Raw genomic sequence first — 27,490 nt, 5'->3', positions numbered from 1 at the left:
CAATTTGCCCTGGACAAATACTGTAAGTAATGCTAGTTTAAAGGAGCTGATAGCCAGTAGACAGGAATTATTTCAAAATGATAAATAAATAAATAAATAAATAAATAAAAGAAAAAATCTATCAGCCTTGTCCTATAGCAGATGCTAGTGGCTAAACTCAAAACTTTGAACACATTGTCCTGCTAAATTAATGTTTTTCATTATATTACGGTAGATCAGGGTGCACCAGGAGCTGAACAAATATAAAAAGAATGACAACATTCACTTAAATTTATGAAATTTATTCAGATAAAAAGTTGTCAATTTTGTTCTCATCACCTGAAGGTTGACACACTTCATATTCCTTAAGTATCCCTTACACACATCCATCAGACTATCCAACACATACCCTTTACAGTATCTACAGGTATGTACAAATGACAGCACAGCCATGAACAGCACAAACAAAAACCTCAATTACTTGTTTGTGCATTATATAATTAAACAAAAATATTTGTATTTGATTTGGAAATATTTTAATCTTGGATCAGTTTAGCTTCTTTTATTGTTTTCATAATTGAAAATATATTTGTATTCTATTACAATATTAGAAGTTGGGTTTCAAAACAAGTAACCATTTTTTAAATAAAAAATATGAATATGATGAGTATATAAGGGTTTAAAAATTATATCACTGCAATCACATAGGTTTAAATAAGCAAAATAATTTTCCTGCCAATATCTCTTGATACAATTATGTATAATTGAGAAACATTTTTATTTATATTTACATATTATATTTATATTTGACACATAGATAACAATTTAATATTCCAAACACTTCAGTATTCTCCATTTACAAACAAGGTCAGAAATTGGCACATTTGTGTCTTACTTTGAGGGTGGAAAATTATGCAGACTTTGTTGTGAACACCTCTAAATATAAACTTACAAATATCAGAATATATATTTCATAAAAGAAAATGTAAAAAGGAATAATTTAAAAACACCATATTTACATTGAAGTACACAATAAACCAACACAAGCAAGCGCATCATATTGCACAGGTAAAAAGGTAGGATGAAAAAAAGATTTTAAAAAAAATGGAGGCCAAGAAAACCAACCCAAGGTTCAAGTCACAGCATAAAAGCAGCAAAACATATTCAAAGAACTTCCTGAATGTTTAAACAATATAAATGTTTTGTACAGTATCAAGTCCAGGAAATTCTGGTGACGATCAAGGGAAGAAATGGCTTCCCTGCTAATGCATGACACCCTCACAATTTTGCAGCAATGTTGCAGCAATACGATTATATGTAGCTACAACTTTGTAACGATATTGTGAGAATATATGTCCACTGAGTTAAAATTACAGTAGTCACACATTTTTCGAGCATGGGCATTGTAATGATATTTGACACGTTTCAGTATTTACAGAGGTGTCAGAAGGTATTACCGCTCATCCCATCCCACTTATAGTGTGCATCATCATCAAACAGGCCATAATGGCCCATGTCTGTCAAAATGACATACATCGAAGTCAGTAGTCTTTGCGTGTCACGGAGTGTTAACCGTGTTTGTCAGTGTGATTTTTCCTTTTGAAGAAAATCTGAAGCTTTGTCATTTTTGAGTGGGATGGTATTATGGTTAAAAAAGGTTTTTTTTTTTTTTTTTTTACAATTGTTTTACTGTACTTTCTTAGCCATTATCTCTGTTTGATGCTTGTCACATCTGTAAAGATGTGAAATGACATGCAGCTCATCCTGAAACACTGCAGTGCGTCCAGAAACAAAATTGAGCAAGGAGGCCAACACCTTCTAGCACCCATGCAAATGAAATGTTCACACTGCAGATGTAAGTTTTTGTACAGTAAGTCTTCTTACTAAAGGCAACTCAGACAATGTAAGGCAAATTAATATACACATTCTGTCAGGCTTTAGCGTTGACCATTGATGCCATTTCCTGTGACATCACAGCCCTTGTTTCCCAGACATATTTACACTACACTTCCAAAAATTAACAAAACATCTTCCACTCATGACCAGGCGGGTGAAAGCATTGCATTCCCTTGTCTAATATCTTTTGACACAAGTTTCATCTCCCCCATCCCCCCATCCCCCCGACACACACACACATACACACACACACACACACACACACCCACCCCGGCATTCTGTATCAACACTGTGCAAGGTGAGCAACATGCAAGCCACATGGGCTTGTATGGTGATTAAAGGTTCCTTTAAAGGGCTTTAGTCCTTCTTGAGTTTGAGTGGTTTTATATTTACAGAAGAAAAAGGTGAAAAAGGACTTCACATTGGGATGATTGCACATGTCAGATTCAGTGCACTTGCAATGCACAAGCCTAAAAAAAAACTTGCCAAAGAAGTCAGACCTGAATTACACAAAAACCTAAAACCTTCCGGGGTCATTCATTTTTGCAGGTTTACATTGGAAATTGGGGGGAAATACAGTATTTATCCACAGCAAAATATTTTGAAATGAAATGTTAAACATGTTTTCTTTGTGAGAAAAAACAAGGCTTGATTGTCTGTCTTTTACTTTGCATGAGGTTTAAGCTGTTTTCTGAAATCCAGAAATCATAAAATATTCACACCTGACAAACAATTTTATGGAATCCTCACAGATCATCTAACTGAGATTGGGCTGGATTTTCTTATAAATACATGAGTTTTCAATAACAGAGCTGGAAAATGTTTGTACCTGTATTAAATTTACTGTGGTTTGATTGCCTGGATACTTGGCAATGGGTACAGAAATTGCTCTGGATTTGCTGTCAACTATAACACTTTACTCAATAAGAAAATGCATGGATGCAAATGCACAAAAACCTGAAATGTGTTCTTTCAAAAAGTTACCCATATATAAAGACATCAAACCTGCAACCACCATGTTTTGGCATTTAAAAGCTGAATAAAGTAACACTTTATATTTACATCACTGGAATTACCATTCTGAGACAACATGTTATCACCAGTATGTATTACAGCACACATCAAAAATGCTAGCGAAGCCTACTATTGATTTACAATATTAACATTTGTAAAAATGTTTATTTCACTGCAGCAATAAATGGAACAAGACTTCATCCCATTGAAAAATTTTGTCTTTTTTGTAGTTTCAACATCTTCCACTCAGAACCATTCTCAAAGTCAGGACCAACTGGTCTAAAGTTTGTGAAACGCTGTAGATAATTCCCTCTGCCCTCAAATATAAGGTGTTACTATTCGCACGCGTGTCCTGTCTGTGTTTTAAAAAAATAATAATCATATGTCCGGCGGGTCAGTCACTGGTTTTGCCGGGTGTCCAGGTCCTGGAGAGGTGCTCCAGAGTCCAGACAGCCATTCATCCTGTGGGCATCCTCACTCTGTCCACTCTGTGCCTGCATCAGCTCATACTCGTCGTCAAGGAAATCCAGGGAATTGTTGCTAGGCAACCCTCGGATGGTGAACTTGTGGGAGACCTTGGTCCATTGCTCACGGTTGGCGGATACCCTCTCATAGAGCTCAGATGCCCTTGGGAATAGCTCCTGGAGAAGCCTTTTTTGGAACAAAAAAATTGTGAAGAAAAATCTGTTTGCTTGAATAGTTATTTAGTTAATTAAAGAAAGGATCATAGTGTCATACAACCATTTCAATGAACTCTAATACAGAGCTGTGTTATATATCTATATCACTGTAAAGTTGCACTATGTGAGTGACAAAAACTCAAAACTTTAACTTTGGGCTCTTTTTCATTTTAACAGAAGAAAAAAACCAACTTTATTGACAAAGGCAAAGAAATATAAAATAAAGTTAAGCAATAAATACGAAGCACTTACTTTGATAACAGAGCCTATTAAATCACAATAAATTATAGTGGGAATTTTACTGGTAGCCTATTTTATCAAACAGTCTTCATTATGATATTTAACTGTACGTAGAGGATGTCCTCTATAGACTGATGAGCACAGATGGGACCCATACTGCATACTCAAATATTTTCAAATACGTCATTGTGTTTCTTGTGTCGTAGAAGGGACTCACTTGTAAATGGGCATGGCAATATGCTCCATGAAACTGATCTGCAGTTCTGGGATGTAGGCTTTCTCTCTGTCCATCATCTCGCTGGGCCTGTTGCCCATGGCCTTCTCCTGCAATTACACACACATCATAGCCACGCTAGGGTCCTATCAGGGTGCTTATTCACAGTGACATAGATGTTATCATATGTTGCATTATGCTTCCAGTGCAGCTCATGAAATAACGCATACACACAGCTCACATCTGCCTATGGTAGTCAGATCTGCCAATCGTCAGGTTCAATGTCACCTTTGCTTGCAATGATAATAGAGTATAATCTGCTAGGTGCCTCATTTGGAGATTGTGACAAAAGTGGCTTTGTATTTTGCAGCTAGGATTAACAAAATGTATTCACCAATTAGTTATTTAATTTAAAAAAAACCTTGCTTTGGTATTTTCAGCCACAGATTATTCCTTGATTTAATCTTAAAAATGTTTTAAATTGCAGGTCTTTCACCAAATCACAATGTTATGCGGTTATGTAAGGTTAAATGTCTACTTATTGAGTGACACAACACACTCACACACTGCATATTGCAAGTCATCACTTGAGTCCTTGAGTCTGTTAAAATTTGAATCCTTCAGGCTGGAAATTACATGTTTAAAGTATCCTTCAAACAGAGTTAAAGGAAGAGACAAATAGAATGCGTCTCTGTGACTGTCCCCAAAGTTAAATTTTAATTTTGTTAAAATGAGTTCATACACTGTTGTGATAAAAAACTAAACCAATTAAATGATAAATGATTTCCTGCCTAATTCAAACTTGGAATAAAAATCATTTCATACATACCAAATCCCCCTGAGAGAAGAACTCCTTATAAATGAGTTCCTGATGATAAAAAAAAGTTAAAGAAATGATAAGGAAATAACATGAACTGAATATGCGGAAACATTTTCAACTTGTAAATGTGACACATACTATTGACAGCGGTCATTTTTAACCCACGGACTTAATCAGGCCAAATAATACAGAATGGGTCGTCCTTCTTTTACTACAGCTACGTATATTTAACCAGCAGGCTTTTTTTGGCCATGTCTTTCTTGTGCTTTTTGATAAGATATTGAACTGCAAAGATTCAGTCATCCTTTCTTGTTGTACACTCAACTCCCAGTAGAATTGGCTAAATTAATCCCCTCTCGTCCACCTCAGCTAAGGGGTGGTGATAAAGCATGGTGCTCTGGCACTGAATGGCTGTTGTGCATCACCCAGGATGGTACGTATTGGTGATGGTCCACAGTCAGTCCCTCCCTTCACTGTAATGCGCTTTGATCCAAAAAAGATCCAAAAAAGCCATAATATAAATGTAATCCATAAAGCTGTACCCTATGGGTGGCAGCACAGAATAGCAATCAGAAAAATGAACGTATAGTGCCTTTTCGGGAAGTCAGTTTTAGATTAAATTTAGGTTTGAAGTTAGAGGGGGCCCCTCACCGCAATCTTTCTTGTGGTCTTCCAGCCCTTGGTCTGATCAGAGAGGTCACATGACGTCATGAGCAGGCAGAGTAGCAGGCTGCGGTGAGTTTGGTTCTTGGCATTGTAGCCCACTGAAAGAGACCGCGAGTGACATATAAGAGACCATGATGCTCTCTGCTGAATGGGGCGCTACAAAGAGATGGAATAAGCACAAAGGAGCACAGCCACAGCTCTAATGGCAATGGCTCAGGGGTCAAGCTCACTAAGCTGGCATCTTCCTGTCTGTCTGTTTATTTGTGTCTGTGTCTTGAATTAAACTCACAATCAGCCATTTTCTGCAGGTCTTTAAAGATGCGCAGGTGATGAGCCAGGTCTGTGGCAAGAATGATATCTCTCATCAAATCCAGCATCCTCTGGTAGTCCTGGCAACCAATAAAACAGAGCATTGCAAATCATTACACACTACACTTCTCTGGCTTGCCCTTCTGTATGAAAATAATGAGCATGAAGTTTCATTTACTTTGCCAATCGTGACAACATGCTTTCTTAATTTAACATGATTTCACAGAGGAAAAAATTTTGGCCTGAGGTACTCTCTTCAGTACAACAATTGTACCTCATACTGACCTTTCTGGAGAACTTGTCAAAAATGTTGCAGCCATGTGTGTTGAGAATAGCAATCCCCTGGGCGAAGTGGTGCCTCTGTAATAGAGATAAACAAACATAAGGCCGAGTCTTTTTGAGCCTGCAGTCATATATACTGGCCACTAGGTGGCTGTAGAGACACACATGAAACCTGAACTCATGGAACTTCAGCTTGATGAAAAAAACTGCCTTCCAAGATTTGTTTGCCTGCCTTCCCTTTGGCCATATTTGAATGCTCAAACTAGCAGTTCTTTTGTGATCTCCAGGCAATATTTCAGATCATTTCCATTGTGTGTCTGGAAGCATGTCTCTGGATGGAGAGTTGAACATTTACCTCCATCACTGAGCCTTCTGAGCTATACAGGGCAGCCAGAACAGATTGCTGGAAAGAGAAAGAGAAATACATGTTCTACAATAGTCTAATAATGACATTCTAACAGCTAACAAAATGTGGTTTCAATCCTCATTAGTGGATTGCTGTTGAGGCGTGAACAAGGTCTACCTGAATTGCCCTGTGAATAAAGATCTGTGCAAAGATAATGTAAATATATCATGAATAGGTATGTCTGTTTTGTGAAAACTATGTAGTATAAAGGTGACTAATAATCTTCACCTAATGCAGGATGCAGTTCCACAAGCAGAAGCGGCCTAAAGTCATCTCCATCTAGCCTAAATCTTTTGTTGGAGGAAAATCCAAAATAATAAATAAAAGTAAATAGTTTGCTAAATATTTTCAGATTCATTAGTGATAGATCATAGCAATGTCTACTCAACACACGATGAATAGGATCACCGGAGCTATGCTGAACTAACCAAAATTCAGCCAGGACAGTAATGGTGAAGTCACTAACATTCTGGTCATTAGCAAAGTTGTGCTCCTGCATTGCTGAATCTAATCTGCTCAGACCAGGGCAGATGTTAATGAATATTCAAAAATACATAGCGTTAATTTCCCATTTCTGATTCCAATCACAAATATGTGTGGACTGTTTGAAACTACCAGTTTCATCCCCTCATTCAATGAAAATCAAAATATTATTCTGTTACATTCCAGTGAAGATTCTTGTGCACAAGAGCGTTGCCCTCAACAAAAGGGATAGGAAGGAACAGAAAGTCCTGTAACTCCTTTATAAAGACAATATTGTTGGCTAGGTTGACAGCATGTTTTCAGGGAGATCCTAATAAAAATTACTGTTACACTGACCAGCTCTGAGTCAAATGGGGTCAATTCACTGGAACTGAAAACCAGAACACAGTATCTGTAGTCAATATAAAAATAGGGCTACTACATAATACCATGAGCATCTGGATGAACTGGGGTTCAAAGAGCTGGGATAAAGCAGTAGAGACTAGTGTAATTCTTCCTCTGTGTGCTATAATTCTTTATCTAATCAAGTTGGACTATAAGCAAATAATTCTGTTGTAAGAGTTGTAAGAGGATCTCTGGCTATACCAGAGACAATAAAATATGAGACAGTGTCTCTTTTGTTTCCCATGCATCTGTGTTTAGGAGGTTCAATTATTGCCTGATCGGGTGTACAAACTATAAAGGATTTCTCTTTAGCCTCACCGCTAAATGCAATATCTCTTTTATGAAAAAGGACAGTCGACAGAACACCCTCCATACATTTTTGTTTTACTTTACTCAGACACAGGGGCAACAGAGAGGGTTACAGATGGGTATGGGATCACAGGACAGAAAGTGCCATGGCAGGGAATCAAGCCTGTGACTACATGGGGGAATTCTTGTTTGGGTAAACAGGGCTGAAATGTTCAATTGCCAAAACTCCAAAGCTTAACCACTTGCACAGCAAATATGCCCTATGTAGTCTGCCTAGTGATACGGGGCTGTTTAAAGATTGACTTAGAGTGAGAGGAGGTCCTTACTGATGCCACTTGGAATGAGTTGTTGGTCCCTCTGTGATCCAGGTCATGGCACATACAGGACACAAAGAGGGCAAAGATCTCAATATCCCTGGAAGAAGAAAGATAAGGGTTACCAAAACATGGTAAATAATACTGGTGATGTTAAGAAATCAAGCCTGTTCAATGCTTAACTTTAGTGAGAGTGTACTAATCCTTGTATGTGGTACAGTATGTCTGAAAACAACCAGGCCCAATCAAATATGGTTGTCAGTGCAAAGTCTCAGCAGTTCTAGAACAAAGATGTGAAGTACAGCTTTCAGTCAACTTTCTCCATGCTCTTAGAATACATAAAATCCTATACTAAAACTGGAATATTTTCCCACCTTTGCTAAATGCAAGATGCTGTTGATCATCTTCTAGTCAAGTGATTGTCCAATTAGTTTTTATGTTTTAATAAGGTGATAAAACCTGCATTTAAATATTGTGTAATGTCTCAGATTCACATTGTAAATTCCAGCCACTGTCTGGCCAGATAAAATTTTAATCACAATAAGACTTTCTTGGCTAGATAAGAAAATTCACATTGTCTTGTATGTGATCACATTTCTCTGCTTTCAAAACCCACTCCACAAGTGTAGAAATAAAGCATAATTTGTAAGTTTGGCTCTTGTGAAAGGAGCAATGTGGGTCAGAACCTAGCTGAATGCACAGCTCTGAGTGAAGTTCCATAGCAGCAGTGCACTGGGGATTCCCTGCACTGTCAGATGATAAGAAAGGAGAGAATTCCTTGTGCTCAGATCCAAAGGATCGGCAGTGCTTCCAGACTAAAGATATATTTTTATTTTTGACACAATTCTTTCACAGCTCATTAGAGGTAATGGCAGTAGAATACAATTTAGAACAGCAGAATAACTGTTCAGTCTGAGAATAACAGCACAGCATGAAAGTTTCATGATTAAAATATGAAAATAAATGAAACAATCAATGGCAGTTGCCACAAAGATTTTCCTAAAACTCATCATTTCACAGCACAGATGTAGAGGATGGTCAATATCAGCAGCAAAAAAGGACTGACCATTTAGTTTTGAACCATTACCATAGACACCAACCATTTTAGTGGTTTCTTGAATTATCTTTAATGGTCCGTTGAAATTGTTAGCATGGAGCATTCAGAAGAAACCAGTGTTGCAGTAGATTAAAAGAGATGCTTATGAGTCCAACATTTTCCCTGATGTACTTATTGAAATAAAACATGTGACCAAAAATCATTGGTCTTTCTTGATAACCAACTGGCTGGTTAGAAAATTCTTTTGAACTGTTCTTAAGTTTTTAAACCGCAGGGGGTCCGACACATGGTGTGATAAATTCTTACTGCATCTAATTAACTGCAAAAAATAAGGAATATTCCATTCTCATGGGCCTCATTGGTTCTACACAGGAGTCCCTTCTCCTTGGTTGGTTGCTTACCCATCTGATGCATTTGCAATCAAAAGAACCACAGGTGTGCAGTCAAACAAGGTGTAAACATTAAGTTTCAATGAGGTTTGGAGTTCCTGTTTGATGCAGTATCTCTGAGATTTTTCCGACTTAACGTTTGGAGTTGTTAGACAGGAGGGTGGAGAGTGAAGATCTCAGTGTAAATGGAAGAGAGCTTTCACACATTCTCATATTACTTGGAAAGACAGATGGGTAGATTCCTTCCATGCAATAAAAACAGAACATTAGGTCATTTTATTAATGTGATCTCCACGGAAAAATTACTGTGGTGTTTACTTACTCTCTGTTCCATGTCCCAGCAATTAACGGCTCCATAGACAGGTGAACTTACCATGAGCAAGACCAGTGACTCAGACAGGCAGCAGTTCGTGAAACTGTGGCTAAATTCTTACCCTTTCCTGTTATTATAGATTCTGAGAAGCACTACAGGCCTTGCTGCGTATTTATACTGTACTTACCCATTCAAAGCGATCGGTTGCATTTTAATTTAATTCCGGTATCCCTTGCAGCCGGGGTCAACTACCTACCTCACTCAGCCCCAACATACCGGCAGCTAATGCAGCACAACAGAGATGTGCTTGTCGATTAAATTTTTTACGCCTCTGTATTATTTGTACTTGTGTACATGGAGGCTAGCTTGAAAACAACTGTTTATTTTGTTAGACGAAATGACTACACTGTTACTTTTGCCTGATGATCACAGCTTCTGTACTCAAATTATAATAAATTCTATATATGCTGACAGCAATGTCACAATTATTTTTCAATTATGGTTTTGTCAATGAGCTTATTGCTGTGGAAATCAAGAGCATATGATGAGGTGAATACAAGAATACTAGTTTGAGCTTAAAACAACAACTTTTGATTTTACGTTTCCCTGCTTTTTACGGCTAATGTTTTATTTATGTGGTTTGGAGTGTGTGTGTGTGTATGTGTGTGCATGTGGGCGTGCACGTGTGTGTGTGTGTGTGTGTGTGCGTGTGTGTGTGTGTGTGTGTGTGTGTGTGAAAACCTGTTTCCACAAAGTGAAAAACAAAACAAATTTAAGTGAAAGCCAATGTCTATTTGGCCAGGTTTGGCCACATTGCATCTCAAGCAGAGGTGGAAAATCCAGGTTCAGAAAGTAAAAGTCCTTCTCAGTATTTTTTTGCAATCATCTGGACTTGCTAATTAGCTCAATTCTTCAGCCAGGAGGAGGAACTAATTTGTGAAATCAGCTAGCAAAATCATGGGTGGAAGACACAAATGGCAGGACATTTACTTTCTGACCCTTGGACTTTCATGTCATCTCATCTCAAGTCTTGAACTGCAGAGAATGTTCCCAGGCTTAGAAATATCTGAAAGGTAGAGGTGGAAAGTCCAGGGGTCAGAAAGTAAAGGTCTTGTCATGTGTTTCCTCCTCCCATGAACTCAGCCTGCTGATTTCCCTAATTAATTCTGCCACTTGGCTGAAACATTGTGCTAATTAGCAATTAGAGGTGATTGGAACAAAATGAATACTGGACTTTTACTTTCTGATCCTTACTTTCCATCTATACTGAAAGGCCTGAAAGGTATCATAATCAGTACAGAAACCACAGGCACTAGACTAGGTATAAATAGGCACAAGAGTTGTGACCTTACTCCAAGTAAAATAAAAGAAACAGTGGCATTCTCCCTCAAGACACAGTATTTAGAAAAGAACAAGAGTACTGTACTTACTCGAGGTAGTTGGAGAGCTCCAGGTTCTTGTAGAGTAGATAGCAGAAGTGGGACACGGAGAAAGCATGCATCCAGTTGTGGTATGGAGGATCTCTGTAGCCCTTCTTCACCATCAGACAAAACCTACAGGTATACAAATATATGACCAACTGAATCATATCATCAGCATTGCAATCACAATACACCCTCACCATCCACCACGCTAAAATCACCGCCGATCCAATCATATCATTACCAATTATATGACCATCATGACCAACCATACTCGCATTGATGCCCAGTAATTCAGTTATCAGCAATTACACTCAAATAATCAATTATACACCATCGCTCATGCATTCACATAATCACACATAATTAAAATAATTAGCAATGGCATCATCACTGGTACTAACTGCAGTATTTTACAGTATTTTCAGGGTTATTAACACCACAAGAAAAAAAATGTTTTAGAAATGAAAGTACATTCTTTATTAATGGTGTAATGCATCACTGTTTCATTAAAAATGACATATTTGTGCATGGGAGCAACATTGCTTGTTAATTATGCAGGATTAATTATTGATAGACACCATGTATTGCCAGAAGTAATTGACAAATCATTAATACTTGATGAATATTTGACCTGATTGAAGTCACGACACAAATTTAAGCACAAACACAATTTGATTTATGGGGGTTTAATACCTAGTCAGAGCATTACATAGTGGGGAAGGGAAATGGAAGAAAAACAAAGAGCTTGATGTCAATGCTAACTCTTACCGAGCCAGTGTGTGCAGGTCAATCTTGTAAGTATTGATGAAGCCCATATCCTCAAACATGCTAAGAATACCCTGGAATTCAAAAAGAAGAAGAAGTGAGAAAGACATACACACGTGCACATGCATGCACGCACGCCCATACACATTCTATAAAGGCAGTCACATGGTGTATGGTCTCACCATGGGTGTGCTGTCGTCTGGCAGGGATCGGGGTGTGTAGGTGAATTCGGCAAAGTTAGGGTGGATCTCATCAACTGGCTCAATCCCACCAACCAGCAGTTTGACCACTTCCTCCTCCGACACCTGCCATAGTCCACAGAATCATTATTATTTCACAGCCTGCGGATACAGGCTATTTGGCAGATATGGTTTAAACCAGGACTAAACTGAATATAACAAATAAAATGTAAATTTGATAACAGACATTGATAACTTAATGTTGCACACTACTGGTCAGGTTTTTTAGTCACATTCATAAAAACATTGATATTACATGATGAATCAAGCAAAGCATAATTTGTATTCTGCTCCTGCACATGCCAGGAAAGGTGCCAGGTCAAGAATATTGTGGTTTTTAAGATGAAGTTAAAAAAAAATTTCACCTTCATGTGGTACATCATCATCTCATTGGCAAGGTGGCTCCTGAACTGGGCCTCATGGACTTTCTTGTACAAAAGAGACTGTAAAACAAAAGTTTATTTTACTACATGGCATCATGATCATTCAAGCCCAATAAATGGTTCAATATTTAATAGAACATTTAGTAAAACATAAAGGCAAAAACTGACATCAAAATATTTTGCAAATTGGCTTGGGGATTGGAGTTTGAATCAATGCCTTAAAAACAAAATGCAGTAAATTCAAATACGTTAATATCTCTCGTATCACTCAAATAACTGTAACATACACACTTACATGAGCAATACTAATACCACAATATATGGAGAAGGCAGTGGCCAAGTCCTCATCAAATCTGTTGAACCATGGTCCATTGGTCTTATTGACCAGTTCAGCCACTCCAATGACCTCTAGAGAAAGAGCATGAGAGAGAGAGAGAGAGAGGACAGATGTTCATGAGATCACTGGACATCGAGAGAGCTTGTCATTGAGAGGCACTGTTCGTACAGAGCAGAGACCAACTGCATTCATCAACGTGACAGCGAGGCGAACGCATTCATTTGTATGCTCTTACCAGGGCAAACTGTTCTGACAGAAGCCCGACGTGCTGCTGTTTCAAGGGCGCATGTCTCTAAATGTGCACTGCAGCGCCCGGAGTAACTGGAATTAATGACAGACTGCGTCCGCGGAATGTCTCCTTCAATCCAGCTGGCGTCCTGAGCTCCCATAAGGTAACGAGGTAGCCGGAATTGAAATTGGTACCGTCACAGGGCCATTGGATGGCTCACCCAGCAAAAACCAGACGGACGTTGTCATAATATTGTCACCACCCCAGACGCCCCAACCAATTTTCATGATTTTAGTAATGTTACAGTGTCCCAGCTTGTCTTAGATCATGCAGCATGCGAGGGTCTATGAGATTAATTAGAGCCGAGTTCTCATAACCTTTCTATGCCATCCCAACAAAATTTCCTCTACGAGCTTTAGCTTTGACTTTTACGCACTGGATATTCATCAACACCTAATATAAATCCAAGTCTAATGACTAAATAGTCCTGCCTCACATTCATTTCACCAGATTGACATACCATATTGTCCCTGCCCTATTATCACCCTTGGCTTGTGCTTGGGGGCCAGGGGATGAAATGTCTGTAAAGAGCTTTGAGACACTGGTCCTTCGTGAAAAGTGCTAAACAAATACATTTGAAGGGAACTGAATTTAACTGTCTGCAGCTAATTGAGTTTTCAAATCAGTGTTTATTGTCTTTTGTACAAAATAATGCACAATAAACATTCATCATGTCTTATTTTGTATCCCAAACTTACTATAGTAGAGAAATGGGAAGGAACCCCGCAGTGTGAATACAAAGTGCATATAATTGCACACCAAAAATCCTTGGTGTACATACTGATGTTTTTCAGTCGACCGAATCATACAGTGTGAGGGTTCCACTGACCTTGGGATATCAGTGGTTGGTGTCTGTTTGGCGTAAAAGGAAAGCAGCAATACACCCCATGGTTAGGAACCAAGTCTTGACTAATGGTAGCTGTGGCCCAGCAGTAGTGCGCAAATGGCTACAGATTGCAGAGGGAGCGTTTCACTTGGTGGGGTATACCCCCCCCTCACTGGTTTTTCCTTTAGTAAACTGGGCAGTTGACAGCCTGTAGTCTGCCTGTGATCTACCTGTGCAAGAAATACAGTACTCTGGACTAATGGCTGTGCATGTCAGCTGGTGGACTGCAGAGTGAAGCAACATGTTTCAGAGCATATTCATGCTAGTTTACATTTTCCAGCAGCCATGGAGGATGTTGCCGAGAGAGTGCAGGCTTATGTTTGCCATTAAGGCATTCCAAAAAAAAAGGAAAGAAAAAGATGGGGATATAGGAAACACAAATGGCGGCTGTCTGACTGCTCCTCAGAGAAACTGAACAAAACTCTCTGGTCATCCTGAACGAGAGAGACTGTGACACAGGAAGGCAGATGAGGAGGAATCTTACCATTATTCTCATCCTTTATGGGGAAACAGAGAATGTTCCGGGTGCGGAAGCCTGTGCTGTCGTCCACACCCCGGTAGAAGAGCGGGTGCGAGTAGGCGTCCTTGATGTTTAGGATCTTCCCTGTGGTGGCCACGTGACCCGCAATCCCCTGATCTGCTGGGATCCGGAACTCTTTCTGTCAAGGAAGGAAAGAAAACACAGGATCAGAAGAGCTCAAATACTAGTGAGAGATGCTGTCGCAGTTTGTCCCCCATGATTCTACAGCATGCCTCAGTAACTAAGGAAACAGACATATCCTGCTAAAAATACTCTCTTTTTTTCTTATTTTCTTTGAACAGCCGCGAAAGACAGAATGAGTGTCAATAACAAGAACGATGAGCTGCCAGATAGTGAAAGAAGATTGTTTTTGTCACATTTACTGGACTGAGAAAGGTGTTTGAGTTGTAAGTCTCTCACACTTTCAGAGTGGAAGGCATCCTTTTGGGGTTCACAAGGTGGGTGGGTAAATGTGGGGCTGCAAGGAGTTAGATGATATGGTGGTGTGTGGAGTTTTTGAGGGACATACCTCGTCATCATTCACCACTCCACCATCGAACACCTTGGCAACCAGTTCATGGCTCACCCTGTCCAGCAGGAACACTGAACAACTGTGAGTATGTAAAGGGGAGGGGCCAAAGGAGGAAGAGAGATATGGTAAACAGTTATCATTTTCTCACCATTTGCAGACTGTTTATCTACCTTTCCCTTTTCTCATTCTCATTTGCATTAATAACATTGAATACTGACGGTGTTCAATGTACTGTTGGACTAATATAAAGTCATTAGAGTGCAGAAACAGTGAAGATGTGGAGGTCAATTTGGACACTCGTGATTATTGGTAAACACTCAGCAGAGCCAAGGTGTGTTATGATATAAAATAGCCATTATGAAGAAGATTGTACGTTGTGCAGTGTTTAATAATGTAGTACTTGTTCGAAGCTCAATGGACAGACACTCACATCTCAGCATTGCTGAGGTTTCTGGCTTCAATGATGATTTCCTGCAGCAACACTGAGACATCATCTAGGGAAACAAAGATTTTTTTTTAAAACTTTACAACTGATGGTCTGCATTTTATCGTGAAAGACAGAAAGAGATGTATAGAGGGAAGGAAGGGAAAAAAAACAATCATTGACATACCTAAGTGTGTGAAGAGGTTTTTGGCAACCTGCAGCAGTGCCTAAACAAACACATACAAACATGAGTGACATTTGCATGCTAAGTGTGGAGGACAAGAGGGGGAAGAATCCCAGTAACCCCTCCCCCCCCCACCTCCCAATGCTCCCCACCTGTCAGGCAGACATTGTGCACTGGCATGGCCACCTGCTGGACTCACCCTGGCAACACAACCTGCCACAGACACCAGGGCCACTCTCAAAAACGCAAACTGAAAAAGTACCCCAGGAACAAGGGCAACCTCAGCTTACTGCTGTCATTACTGCCTTCCTCACATTTGACTGCACGGTATGCTTTACATGGTTCTAAATCTCCTTGTCTGCTATAAAAATATGGGAAAGCATTTGAATAACAACTGAGCTCAGAGAAATGTACAAAACTGTGTATCTCGACAACAAAGCCAAAAACTAATTCTCTCAAGTGTTAGCAAAGAGGCACTTAGGATCTCTGAGGAGGTGAGGTCTGTCAGTACTCTTGAAACCCTCTACCCAGCCCTTCTCCTGTCTCCACTCTTGACCTTGCCTTGGTATACACTGGCTATTTGTTTCTATAGCCAGACAAATATGCCCTGTCACTGTGCAAATAATTGAAGATAATTGAAGATAATGTGTATTCAGAAGGAAAACTACTTGAGCATGTACTCCTGGTTGAGTGCAAATTGTTTCTCTCTCTCCACCCCCCTCTCTCTCTTTGCCTTGCTCTCCCACTGTATCCCTGCCCCTCAGTGATTCCATGACTCAGTTCCACTAAAATTTGAGTGCCAGTGTTCAGCATGGTGTCAGCCAGGCAGCGAGGAAGCAGGGCCTGAGTGAAAATCCACAGCAGCCAATTAGGTCTAAGAATACTCCTCTTCCATTGGCTTTGAAGAAAGTTTGCATGAAGCCGCATGCTGGCGTGCCTGAGTCTGGTTACTGATGACACCAGCGGCGCATACTGGAGAGCACTGGGCTCTGTCTCTCTCTCTACCTCTGTCTCAGTCTCAGAGAATTTCATTGGAAGCTGCTGCTGAGTTTTCAGATGAACCCTTCTGCTTCTCTGAGTCTGTTGATGGTCTGTGTTATGCCCCCTTCTCATTTTGTTGTCTTGGCTCATTTTGGCTGTAGACGTTACGTGAGGGTCCACGCATCCTCGTCAGAGACCTCACATACAACCATCTGGAGCTTTCTGCGACTGGTGGGCCAATTAGGCGATGAGTAGCAGCCAGACGGGACCTCCTTACCTGGCACTCAAACTTGAGCTTTTGCTCCTTCTGGAATGCCAGTGTGCTGGTCAGAACGGTGGAGGTGTAGCAGAAGCAGTGCTGGATCCTGCGTTCGTCTGCCTCGGTGTACCTGCCGGGGTAAAGAGAGGGGGAGAGAAAAATGAAACACAACTTCTCTCTCACGCTCAAGAAAAACAGAGAGAATAGCCTCTCCCCTCTCGCGCCTGTGTTCCCCCTTTGGCGTCACAACCGGGCCCCAGCAGGGAGGTAAGTGCGTCAGCATGCTGCAGGCATGCAACACTGTGCCTCTGTGCGGCCTTGACCAGGGCAGGAGAAACCCACCAGCTCCAGGAGCCGCGAGACGGTTTTCCCCAAATGCTGGCTTACAACATGTTGCGCTCAGATTGGCAAAGGAGAAGAGGCGTTGGGGTGGGAAGCATTCTCATTTTTCATTCACACTTGAGACCAATGGTTTTCCAAGAGGTGAGGTTCTCACCAGTTATATTCATATTTCTTACAGATGTCCTCTTACATGAGGACTGTATTTAGTCTCTGATCCATTGAGCAAGTCTGATCTCTGGCAAGGGGGCCATCTCATGTTACAGTATGGGACTGTATCCTTGCCCTGGGGAGTATGGGGGGAGGGGTGTCGTCGGCGGGGAGGGTCGAAGGAGAGATGTAGGACACACCCCTGCATGAGACAGGACTATCACGCTTCAGTGCGAGGAAGAGCAACGAGAGTGAGAATTAATATCTTCAGAGAGACTGCCTGGCAGCTCTCCCTCAGGGCCTTGTGCAAATGTTTACTCCCAGTCTACTTGTTAATACAGTGAACCCTAGAGGTGCCTGTCTGGAGGAGGAGAACTGATTCAATAACATTGTGCTTGTTCATTTTATTAGCTCTGTTCTCCCTTGCCAGCCTGTCTCACTACTCTGTTAAACCAAAAGTTAACTTGTGACATATGAACTTGGGGTTCATTTTCAGGAAAACTTAGTCTAAAAACTGAGCATCATACAGCATTCCTTCCTTATCACTTGAAGTCTGGGGACTGACAGAAATCCAGATATTTTTAATGGAGCCAGAACAACGTTAAGATTGAAAATGCCAGATCATTCACTGAACAGCGTCAACAAGATCATGCATCCAAGAGCTGTCACTAAAAAACCACATCCGGTGAAATATTCTCATTTCAAAAATACACCTTATCCAACAGTCAAATTGTGCCTCTGTAATGACAAACTGACAGGGAGATTATGTGTGGCTTTACCAGTTTACTTAGTTAAACACACAAGTAAAAACACATGGCTTATGGCTTTGTAAAAAGAAGGGCTGAAATGTTCAGATATCCTCAAGTCACAATGACAACAGAAAGTCAACCTGGAAATTAGACGAGTTCAGAGTGTTTAATCAGTTATCTGTTTTCAACATGCTGAAAAGTTCGTCTCAAGGATACTCAGACTGCAGATTTCAGGGAAATTACTGAGGGTTTGTCTCCCTACCTGTTACCAGGCTGGCTTTATGGAGATACAGTAATTAAAAAAGTTGGAGCTCCATTTTAATGTGTGAGACCTGGAAACACAGCAATCTATAGCCATCAAAGTCATAGCCCTGTAGGCTACTGTCAATCTGCTTGTGCGTACATGGAGAAAGACCCCCCACTGCACCCCCCGTGCCTGCCTCTACACCCACCCAGGCTGCTCTGTCACACGCACCCCACATCCCCAGAGCACAGGTGCTGTGGAGACGATAAGCACTCCAGCCGATTTATACGAAAACAATCCAGACACAGGGGCGGAGAACAAAGGATTTCTCCTTTTGATTGGGAAATGCCTCGGTGGGCTAAAAAAAAACTGCCTGCACAGCAGTGCTCTCCATCCAAATGTTGTCCAAATCTCCTTCCCTTCTCTGAGCTCTTAAATCATGGAGGATTCAGGGTGAAGCTTAGCTTCTGGCAGACAGGTGGTGACGAGAGCCTGACATTCGAAGAAATGGGCCACACACGCCTGTACACACTTTGACGGTGTGCTTGGGGCAGACAAAAGCAGATGGTCTCATTCAGACAGGGGTCCTCTGGTTGGGCTCCCAGGTGATTTTCTTCTGGGGTCTGAAGCCCACCTTTCAGCCCAACCACCCAAACAAGGAGCTGAGCGCTGCCAAGCGCACCCACAGCCCTGATAACTGGCTAAGCCCAGGGAACGGAGGGTATGGAGAATAACAAACAAGGCATCACGGACAGCAGACACATTAAACTTGGGATTCATGATGTTTTAAGGCCTTTTTGTTTGGGCTTTGACACAGTGATATGGCAAAAACAACTGAAATTCCACCACTCCAGTGAATTATGACTTAAGGGGCACATTTAGGGCAGTCACAGCCAGTACACTGGTTTCACCCTGTTTGAAACAAATGGCTTTTATGCTGAGGCAGATGCAGACACTAAAATTGAATGGATAAGAGGAGATGGAGAAGAGAGTGGTGCTGACAGTCTTTGAAAGAGCAAGAGCACGTAGTGGAACACTGGCCTGGATAAAGTCACCCATCACTTACATTTTTCCCCTCTGTGGTACTTTCTGATCTGTCTCAGGCTTAGTACTGCCTGACATTTTCAGGCATTCTTAACTCAGGTTTGATTATTAAATGCCTAAAATGTGTGCATGTGAGGACATTGGACATAAAGGACATAAATCCTGGCTACACATTCGACTGCGCAGCCCAGTCAGTAGGATGCTGCTAACTCACCTCTGACCCCCCTTCTTGTTGAAGCTGCAAGCTAAGGCCACCACCTGAGAGGTGGCCTGACTAACAACAGGCACACACAGCATGGAGTGAGCCTCAAATCCCAGCATGCTGTTCAGCTGTCGGTGTTCTTCCTGTTGCATGCAAAATAGAGAAGGAGAGCGAGTTGAATTCATTTTTATTTTCTGTTTTATTTTGTGGAGAATTGTAAAGACAGACACATACAGTAAATAACAAAATGTACTGAAGTAAAACATGTCACACACAGAGACAGTACTCCTCAGCAAAGGAAATAGAGATGTATTCTCTGGTCGTTCTGTTCAGCTCCTGAGACAGTGAGCGTCTGGCTCTCAGTACTGCAGCAGTGTGATTGCACATGTTCACTGGTCACTCAACAGATGGACGGGACACATCTACAGTGAGTGCCATAATGTTTGGGACAAAGACATTTTTTTTGTTGTTGTTTTGGCTCAGTAATACTTGGTACAAATGGCATCACATGTGCTTCTGATTAGTCAGGTGAGTTCAATTGCTATGGTACAATAGTTTAATAGTCTGCATATAAGAGAGCTTTTAATATCTTGTTTTGATTTTAGGATTTTGATTGCATACAGAGCCAAATCAAGAAAAAAATATGTGCTTCTCCCAAACATTATGGAGCTCATCGCATTTCTTGGTCAGAACACCTGTACCAAGAGGCTGACTCACTGAGGAGTGCACCACAGTTGCACTTCCCCCCCATTCCTCCACACCTGTAAAATCTTACTTAGCTCCCGCTCCCCAGCAGCAGGTTTGTTATGGTTCAGGCAGTTGCCTAGGAGAGGAAAACCATCCTTCTGAAAAAGGGCACAGCCCAATTACACACTGTCAGTATGACTGGCCCACTCGGTTCTTGCGGACCCCCAATTTCATACAAAAAGAGGCCTTTTCTCCTGTGCAATGTTTACCTCAACTAAAGACAATAGAGGGCGAGACGCTCTCTCTCTCTCTCTAATGGGCTTCACTAATGTGGATAATGACTGGGCTTCCGTCTGCTCAACAACAGCTGTGGGTGAAAACAGTTGACGTGCTCTATTAATGACCAATTAGGGGGAACGGCCCAACACATCTGGGTAGAATGTCAGGCGGATGGACAAGTTTGGCGTGTTATCCGAGTGATCAATTTCATTACTATTCTAATTCATTTAGAGAGCCTTTACCACACGATGAACAACAGAAGCTATAAAAGTAGAACAAGAGGACACAATGTGTGGTGAAATAGAGACTTAAAAATAGAAGCTAACAATTAATGTGGCCCTGTGCAACCTCATCATTAACCTCTCCAAGGCAGGAGGGAGGAGGGGAGAGAAACAGAAAGTTTCTTTTTTTAAGCTGGAGTTTTAAAATATTATTTCAGTTTTAGTGTATTCTATCAATTGGTTCAGACAGTTTTTATGTGTGACAAAGAATATTATTGATATTTAGGGAAGTTTCTCGCAAACTGCTGGCTTCACAATGGCTGGTGTAGAGGCGTGAGTAGGTTTGTGATTTTAAGCAAGACAATAAACTTTAATTGCAATTTCAACTGCAATTTCTTCTGCAGAGAGTACACAAGCACAAGTATTGCAAAGCCAATTGTCACTTCTTTGTGCTGTGCAGTCCATCATCTGAGCTGTTTGCTCATTACATTACAAGACTACAGACAACTGAGGAGTCACCCTAAAGCAACAAATAAATCCCTACCTCTCTAGGCATTGCTATGGAAAATTATGAATTTCCTCACAGAACTCCTGGCAACAGTTGACTCTGGCAGGGTGAGGATTCAATCACTGCTCCAAGGACTTTGCAGTAATCACTACATACTAAAGTGCTTTACTTACTGGACTGACGTCATCCAGGGTGATGGATTTCTTCTTCTCCACTACCTTTCCAAAGCGACCAAACATTAGCTGTGAAAGGAAAGATGAGAGAGTGAGAGTCAGTGAGAGAGGAAGAACATGGATCATTTAACTTGCCCCCCCTTTCAATTTCTAACATCCTCTCCTACATTTCTCCCTCCTTCACTCTCTCCCTTGCAGTCCTTCTGGATCTCTCCTCCAGGGGGAGTTTGTGCTCTGAAAGTGACTGACTATGGCAAAGACAGTCAAACTACAAAAGCAGTCCATCTACGAAAACCTCATAGGGACATCATAGTAAAACATCCAGGGTATTGATGTTTCTTTCCAGGATGGTGTTAAGGGAGAAACTGATGGACGACCAACGGAGAACGTTTGAGAGTATTAAAAGAGTAGAGATGGGCCAGAAAGTGAAGGGAATTCCAGGTAGCTTTGTCAGGTCCATTTCTGCGGAAACTGTCAAGTAGCAATGGCTGATCCCGTGCGCCTAGTTAATAAATTCCTCATGGCGGGCTCTCGCTGATGCGTAACAACAGCTTCACATTTGATACATACGGCATGTCCTGATTGGACGTGTGGAGTTGCATTTATAGTGCAGGATTAACAAAAAAAAGAGCGTCTTCACCCACGTAATACTGATGGCATGCTCAGATAACAATGCTGACAACAATAAACAAGCAACAAACAAGCCTTGCCTTGCATTGAGTATAACCACAGAGGGGGAATCTGATGTCATGGAGGTCAGGAGTTTTGCCTTGTTATTGCTGTAGCAATTCCCAGTATATTTAGAGATACATTACTTTGCATTAATTTGAGGCAGCTGTCAAAAACTGTGCAATCAATGTTTTCCTTGGGTTTAATACTTTAAAACAGCAATGCGGCTCCCGAACCAGCACTGAAATGTTCACTGCCTTATAAATAAGGATTATCAGCCCCTTTGTTTCCAGCTCTACGGTAGTTTTTTTGCCAACTCACAGGAAAGCTGATCTCTTCCTCCAGAACCTTGTCCCCAACCACCTGAAAAAAGGAAACATAACAGCAGTGTCTGAGATTCTAACTCTATATTGCCATCCTGTAATCCTTTACCATAAATGTCTAACCATAAATAAGAATATTTTTATTTACATAATAAATGTAATGTTTATCTGGTCATAGTTTATGTGTGTTTGTGTATAACCAGAGACCATTTGAGCTGTGTGTGTGTGTGTGTGTGTGTGTGCGTGTGCACATGCATGTGTGTGTGCATGCATGTGCGCTTGTGTGTGTGCGTTTGTGTGTGTATGTGTCTGTATGTGTGTGTGTGTGTGCGCATATGTGTGCTTGTGTGCATACGTTTGTGAGTGTGGACGTGTGCGTCTGTGTGTGTGTGTACGTGTACATGTATGTGCGTGTGCGAGCGTGTGTGTGCGCGTGTGTGTCTACGCATGCGCACATGCGTGCATGTGTGTCTGGCAGGCTTTAGTGAAGACAGATACTCCTTGTGAGAGTGTAACCTGAGCAGAGGCTCTACCTGGCAGAATAGCTGGTGATTGTCCTCTGATACCAGGAGCAGACAACAGCACTGTGAGTGAGTCTCCTGCTGCAGCTGTGGAAAAAGAGCATTCGTCAGTCAGTCTGCCTGCCTGCCCACTGCAACTGCACAAACAGTCAATCACTTCTTTACTGGCAGTCCCCTCTGCCAAACCTCACACTTCTGGTGCCAGGCACCTGCTTTCATTACAGTGACAACGGTCAGGAACCCTTTTCTGAACTGCATCTGTGAAAGCACCAGTCACCACCCACAATTTGCCAAACATAAACCAAATATTCAGATAGAGGACACAGTGGAGGGCTATTGAAATCTTTTCTCAACAATGCCTTGAAAAAACAATAAGATATAATGCTATGTGGAACAAAACCTTCCATTTCAAATCCCTTACAATTAGGAGCTAAAATACTAAACCTGCATGCTGCACCAAAAAAAGGAAAATTCTGTACAAATGGGGTTTGTCTTGAGTGGTGACTTCAATTGGATTGCACTCTGAGCCAGTTTTACAGAGACAATGCAATGCAAGGTGAATGAAAGTGTGAAAGATGAAATGTCTTTTTAACTGAATGTGTTTTTTCTACACGTGTCAAAGGATTTGCTTTTGCTACTTCTCAGCTGAAGCAATTCAAACTGCCATATAAATTAGCATACATTTTCAGCGTTAACTCAATTGTACCACAGTATATATGAATTCAATTGGGATCATACAAGCTCTGTCAGAGTAAAATGTACTCCATAATAGTTGATTTAATGCTGCACATTTTACTGTATAAGCAGGGAATAAAAATGGCAGCTGCAATGTAAAGCGACTTAATCTTGTGCTCAGCCGCCACATGCGGCCAGTACAGCTCCTATAAGCTGTCCCATAGTCCACCACCATCTGGAACTTAGACGAAGGAAAAGGAAAACAACACCGGTCTTCCAAGAGGGAATCAATCAACTCATCGTTAATTATTGGAAGTTGGAAGCTGTCAGAAAAAGCTGTCAGAAGAGATTGAAGGCAGGCTTAATGTGCAAGAGTACTACACAAGGCAGATGCAACAGGAGATCTGACAAAATACCTGTGTTTGCACAGAACTCTACGGAGACCGAATATAAAATAAACATTGAAAAAAAGGAAAAAGAGCCTTGTGCACATGTGATTGATTGTAAAATGACTGTTATGATAATTGATAATTGAGTGCTTGTAAAGTGACTTATACGATGAACCTATTTTCACCTGTATGTATAGGCCATTTGAGGCATTCTAAACTACAAGAAGCGAACCTGATGAATCAACAGTAAAATGTGTTGTTTGTATCCTAACTTGAAATACAAGTCTTTAATGTCATAAAGTCTCATTTCTCTTCTTTCTTGAGTGTGCAGTTCAAGAAATACCAGCTATTGCTGGCCTTCATGTTGTTTGATAAAATAAACATTGTTACTATCTGGGGAACAGTGTGGTCTGTTTTAACACTGTGACTCAGTCTGACTCTGCTATGATTGTGAAAGCTAATTAATTCCTCACTGAATATATACAACGGAAAACTACTGGGAATATATAGTAATAAATGTCAACTCATCTCAAGTGAGCTTTTCTGTATAGCAAGCCTACTATAAAACTAAAAGGTTGGTTAAAACAATTCAAATTGGCGGAATACATCTTTTAAAAGCAAGTATATACTATACTATTGAGATTCCATAAAAAAAGAGGCTTACTCTGAGGCTCACAGCAGTAAAATAAAAGACGTATGCAATCCTATGCAATGGAAAGGTCAATCCTCTCATTATGGCAAAGCATACGCTGTGCTGTGAGTCTGACAGCAGGGGTCACTGCATGTGCATATATATGTGTGCATACAGGGGTGTGTGTGTGTGTGTGTGCGTGTCTGTGTGTGTGCGTGTGTGTGTGTGTGTGTGTGTGTTCGGAAGGTTTAGGGAGTACAGAGGGATCAGAGGGCAAAAGAGAATGAGCCCTAGTCAAGCCTTGGAGAAGGACACTGTCTAAACACTGATAAGGCCATTATGCTAATACTGCAGGCATGGGTGATGCCCCTCGGAATACAAATCAGGTGTGGTGACAGCCTTCTGTCTGGTGTTAAGGGACTGATTCTTTCATTTCCTTTTCGGGAAAGGAGAGGTGAGCACGGTGTTGACATCGGCCTGCAAGCTGTCTAATTACCATACCAATTTCAATACTAAGATAATCTGCCCTATTACCATCTTAATAACAATCTAATAACAAAACACAGCTGCATATTAGTGTGGCTGCCTGTATGATGCGTGACCAGCAGGCTGCTCCATTCACTCCCAGGCATTACACTGCTGCTGCACTCATGAGCATCGTACTGCTTGAACTGTTTCAGCAATTATCTAGGAATGCATATACAAGGTAAACAGTGTTACGTCACTCTGAATAAGAATGCCTGCCAAATAAACAAATAAATAATAGATCCAGGAAACAGTTCTACTGCCTCTAACAAGCCCACAATGGAGCATGAGTAACCAAATTCACTACTGGGGGCAACAGCGTAAACCTGAAAAGCAGCAGCTAACTGCCCCCAAACAGTTCTTCCTGCATAAAGCAGCCTGGAAGAGACCTCTTCCTCACAGCCACAAAGCTGAAGGCAAACAAAGGAAGTAAAGGCATGTTGCTGTGCACCTCACGAGGCCTCTCCCACTCCCTCATCTCACCTCCACAGCAGGGTCGTCATGCTAGACCTGAATCGGTTAATTGCCGTAGTCACTGACAGTCTGCTCCTTCACAATAAAATCAGGAAGACGGCATTCTGTACTGGTATAATAGAGAGCAGTCACTTCATTATTCTGATGAAAGTTTTTTTTGTGTGACTCATACAGCCTTGACCCATCGTTGCTGAGTTTACTGCAGTAGATGAACAGAAACTCAGTTCCTTTCAACACTCTTTGAAGGTAAAGCTGCCAGGATCCACACAATCTCAAGACACTCGTACACAGCAGTGGGCACAAAGTGAAGCTAACAGCAGGAGCTCACCGCTCTGGTTCGCAAGGACCTTGGAGGGCCAGGCAGGTGTAATCAGCCATTTTATACTGAAGGGACTTTCACCTTGCATCTCAGGATCTCAAAATGCTTTATATTTAAATTATGCAAACTCACCTATAATGCCCATCCACCCACCGAAGTGAATCATAGCAGCCATTTTGTTGAGGTATACAGCTGACATGGGGAGCTATTTATGAAGCCAAGTCAACTCTTTATAACGTAGCTAGATTGAAAAAGTCTGGTTCTAAATTACACCACTAGCTCTGCATAATGTTTCATTCAAAAGACAGCATGTCCTACAGCACAGTGTCCCCAGAACACACTGCGACACTCAGGTTCTGCTTGGCCCAGAGGGACCAGTGTTCCCTGCTGGCTCAACAAGACCGCCATTTTTTCTGTAGAATAAACAGCCATTCCCAGTATCGCTCCAGCTTAGCTGTTTGCAAAAACATGGCCTAAAGGCGGCGTGGCTGTTGGCTGCTAAATGGTGACCACTGAAGCAGTTCCACATTAACATCAATTACATCTATCCACCTGAGCGCCAGCGTCTTCCGCTAGCCTCTGGCTCCATTCAGAAATAGTGACGCACAAATTCAGCAGGAAGCACAGCGTTATCATACACACATGGCAAAGAACAGAATTGTGGGAAAGGCAGGATAAGAAGGGACAACATGATGGAGGAAACCAGCCCACACCTTTTTTTCACCATAGTGCCTGCCATCAGCCTTCTGATGAAAGAGCCATCTATGCCTTCTCCCACCAGCAGGGAAGTGCCAGTGTAGCAGAGGCCAGACTGGACCCACGCAGTCTGTGCTTGTACGCAACTGTACAAGCACAGACAGCGTCAATACGCCTGCTCCACAACAAAAAACAGGAAGAATGTGGAGTGGCAGTTACAAATTACGTGGAGGAAAGGAACTGAAGCGGCACCACAGAGCTTGAATAGGGAGGAACACTTCCCCAGAGACTGCAGAGGAAATGCGTGACTGAAACTGTGTGACTGCAACAGTAAACGTCTCGTGAGGATTCTTTGGAAGCTCCTCTCGTGCCATTATATTTGGTGTGTCAACAAGCAGGACAAGAATTACTAATAAAGACAACATCCAAACACCATGACCTCTAAAAACACTTACTTAAAGGCATAAACTGAAGCGAGTCCAATTTACAGAGAGTGCCAAGGACAAGCTGCAGTTGTGAGGGAGAGAGAACGGTGTTAAATTTGCCTGAGTTAGAAGTGTCAATTTAATTGATATGCCTTGTTTTCAACAGAGGGATGTCGATCATGGGCCTGTCGCACAGCTTCTGGAGGACGTGCTGAATGACAGCTCTGAAATTCATCACAGCAGCTGACTGCCCTACTCACCATTCAGTA

The 27,490-nt window shown here is 41.4% G+C and overlaps 1 protein-coding gene across 6 annotated transcripts in view; it reads right to left on the bottom strand.

Annotated features, from left to right (window-relative positions):
- Positions 1 to 265: 265 nt before the first annotated feature.
- Positions 266 to 27,490, bottom strand: part of LOC118209630 (cGMP-dependent 3',5'-cyclic phosphodiesterase) — a 168,408-nt gene continuing 141,183 nt past the window's right edge. For all 6 annotated transcript variants that reach the window (XM_035385146.1, XM_035385147.1, XM_035385150.1 and 3 more), the window contains 22 exons: positions 23,100 to 23,174; positions 22,565 to 22,606; positions 21,575 to 21,643; positions 19,719 to 19,849; positions 16,997 to 17,108; positions 15,742 to 15,781; positions 15,561 to 15,624; positions 15,128 to 15,209; positions 14,563 to 14,737; positions 12,862 to 12,974; positions 12,549 to 12,626; positions 12,127 to 12,249; positions 11,948 to 12,018; positions 11,186 to 11,308; positions 8,009 to 8,096; positions 6,456 to 6,503; positions 6,104 to 6,178; positions 5,799 to 5,898; positions 5,495 to 5,607; positions 4,853 to 4,891; positions 4,027 to 4,133; positions 266 to 3,540 (listed from right to left, as the gene is read on the bottom strand). In XM_035385146.1, coding sequence (XP_035241037.1) covers positions 3,288 to 3,540; positions 4,027 to 4,133; positions 4,853 to 4,891; positions 5,495 to 5,607; positions 5,799 to 5,898; positions 6,104 to 6,178; positions 6,456 to 6,503; positions 8,009 to 8,096; positions 11,186 to 11,308; positions 11,948 to 12,018; positions 12,127 to 12,249; positions 12,549 to 12,626; positions 12,862 to 12,974; positions 14,563 to 14,737; positions 15,128 to 15,209; positions 15,561 to 15,624; positions 15,742 to 15,781; positions 16,997 to 17,108; positions 19,719 to 19,849; positions 21,575 to 21,643; positions 22,565 to 22,606; positions 23,100 to 23,174 — 2,121 coding nt within the window. In that variant the 3' untranslated portion in view covers positions 266 to 3,287. The remainder of the gene's footprint in view (positions 3,541 to 4,026; positions 4,134 to 4,852; positions 4,892 to 5,494; positions 5,608 to 5,798; positions 5,899 to 6,103; positions 6,179 to 6,455; positions 6,504 to 8,008; positions 8,097 to 11,185; positions 11,309 to 11,947; positions 12,019 to 12,126; positions 12,250 to 12,548; positions 12,627 to 12,861; positions 12,975 to 14,562; positions 14,738 to 15,127; positions 15,210 to 15,560; positions 15,625 to 15,741; positions 15,782 to 16,996; positions 17,109 to 19,718; positions 19,850 to 21,574; positions 21,644 to 22,564; positions 22,607 to 23,099; positions 23,175 to 27,490) is intronic.

This window comes from Anguilla anguilla, chromosome 12 (genome assembly GCF_013347855.1).
Source record: "Anguilla anguilla isolate fAngAng1 chromosome 12, fAngAng1.pri, whole genome shotgun sequence".
Lineage (NCBI taxonomy): Eukaryota > Metazoa > Chordata > Actinopteri > Anguilliformes > Anguillidae > Anguilla > Anguilla anguilla.
Note: the sequence above shows the minus strand (reverse complement) of the source record. Positions and strands in the feature narration are given on the sequence as shown.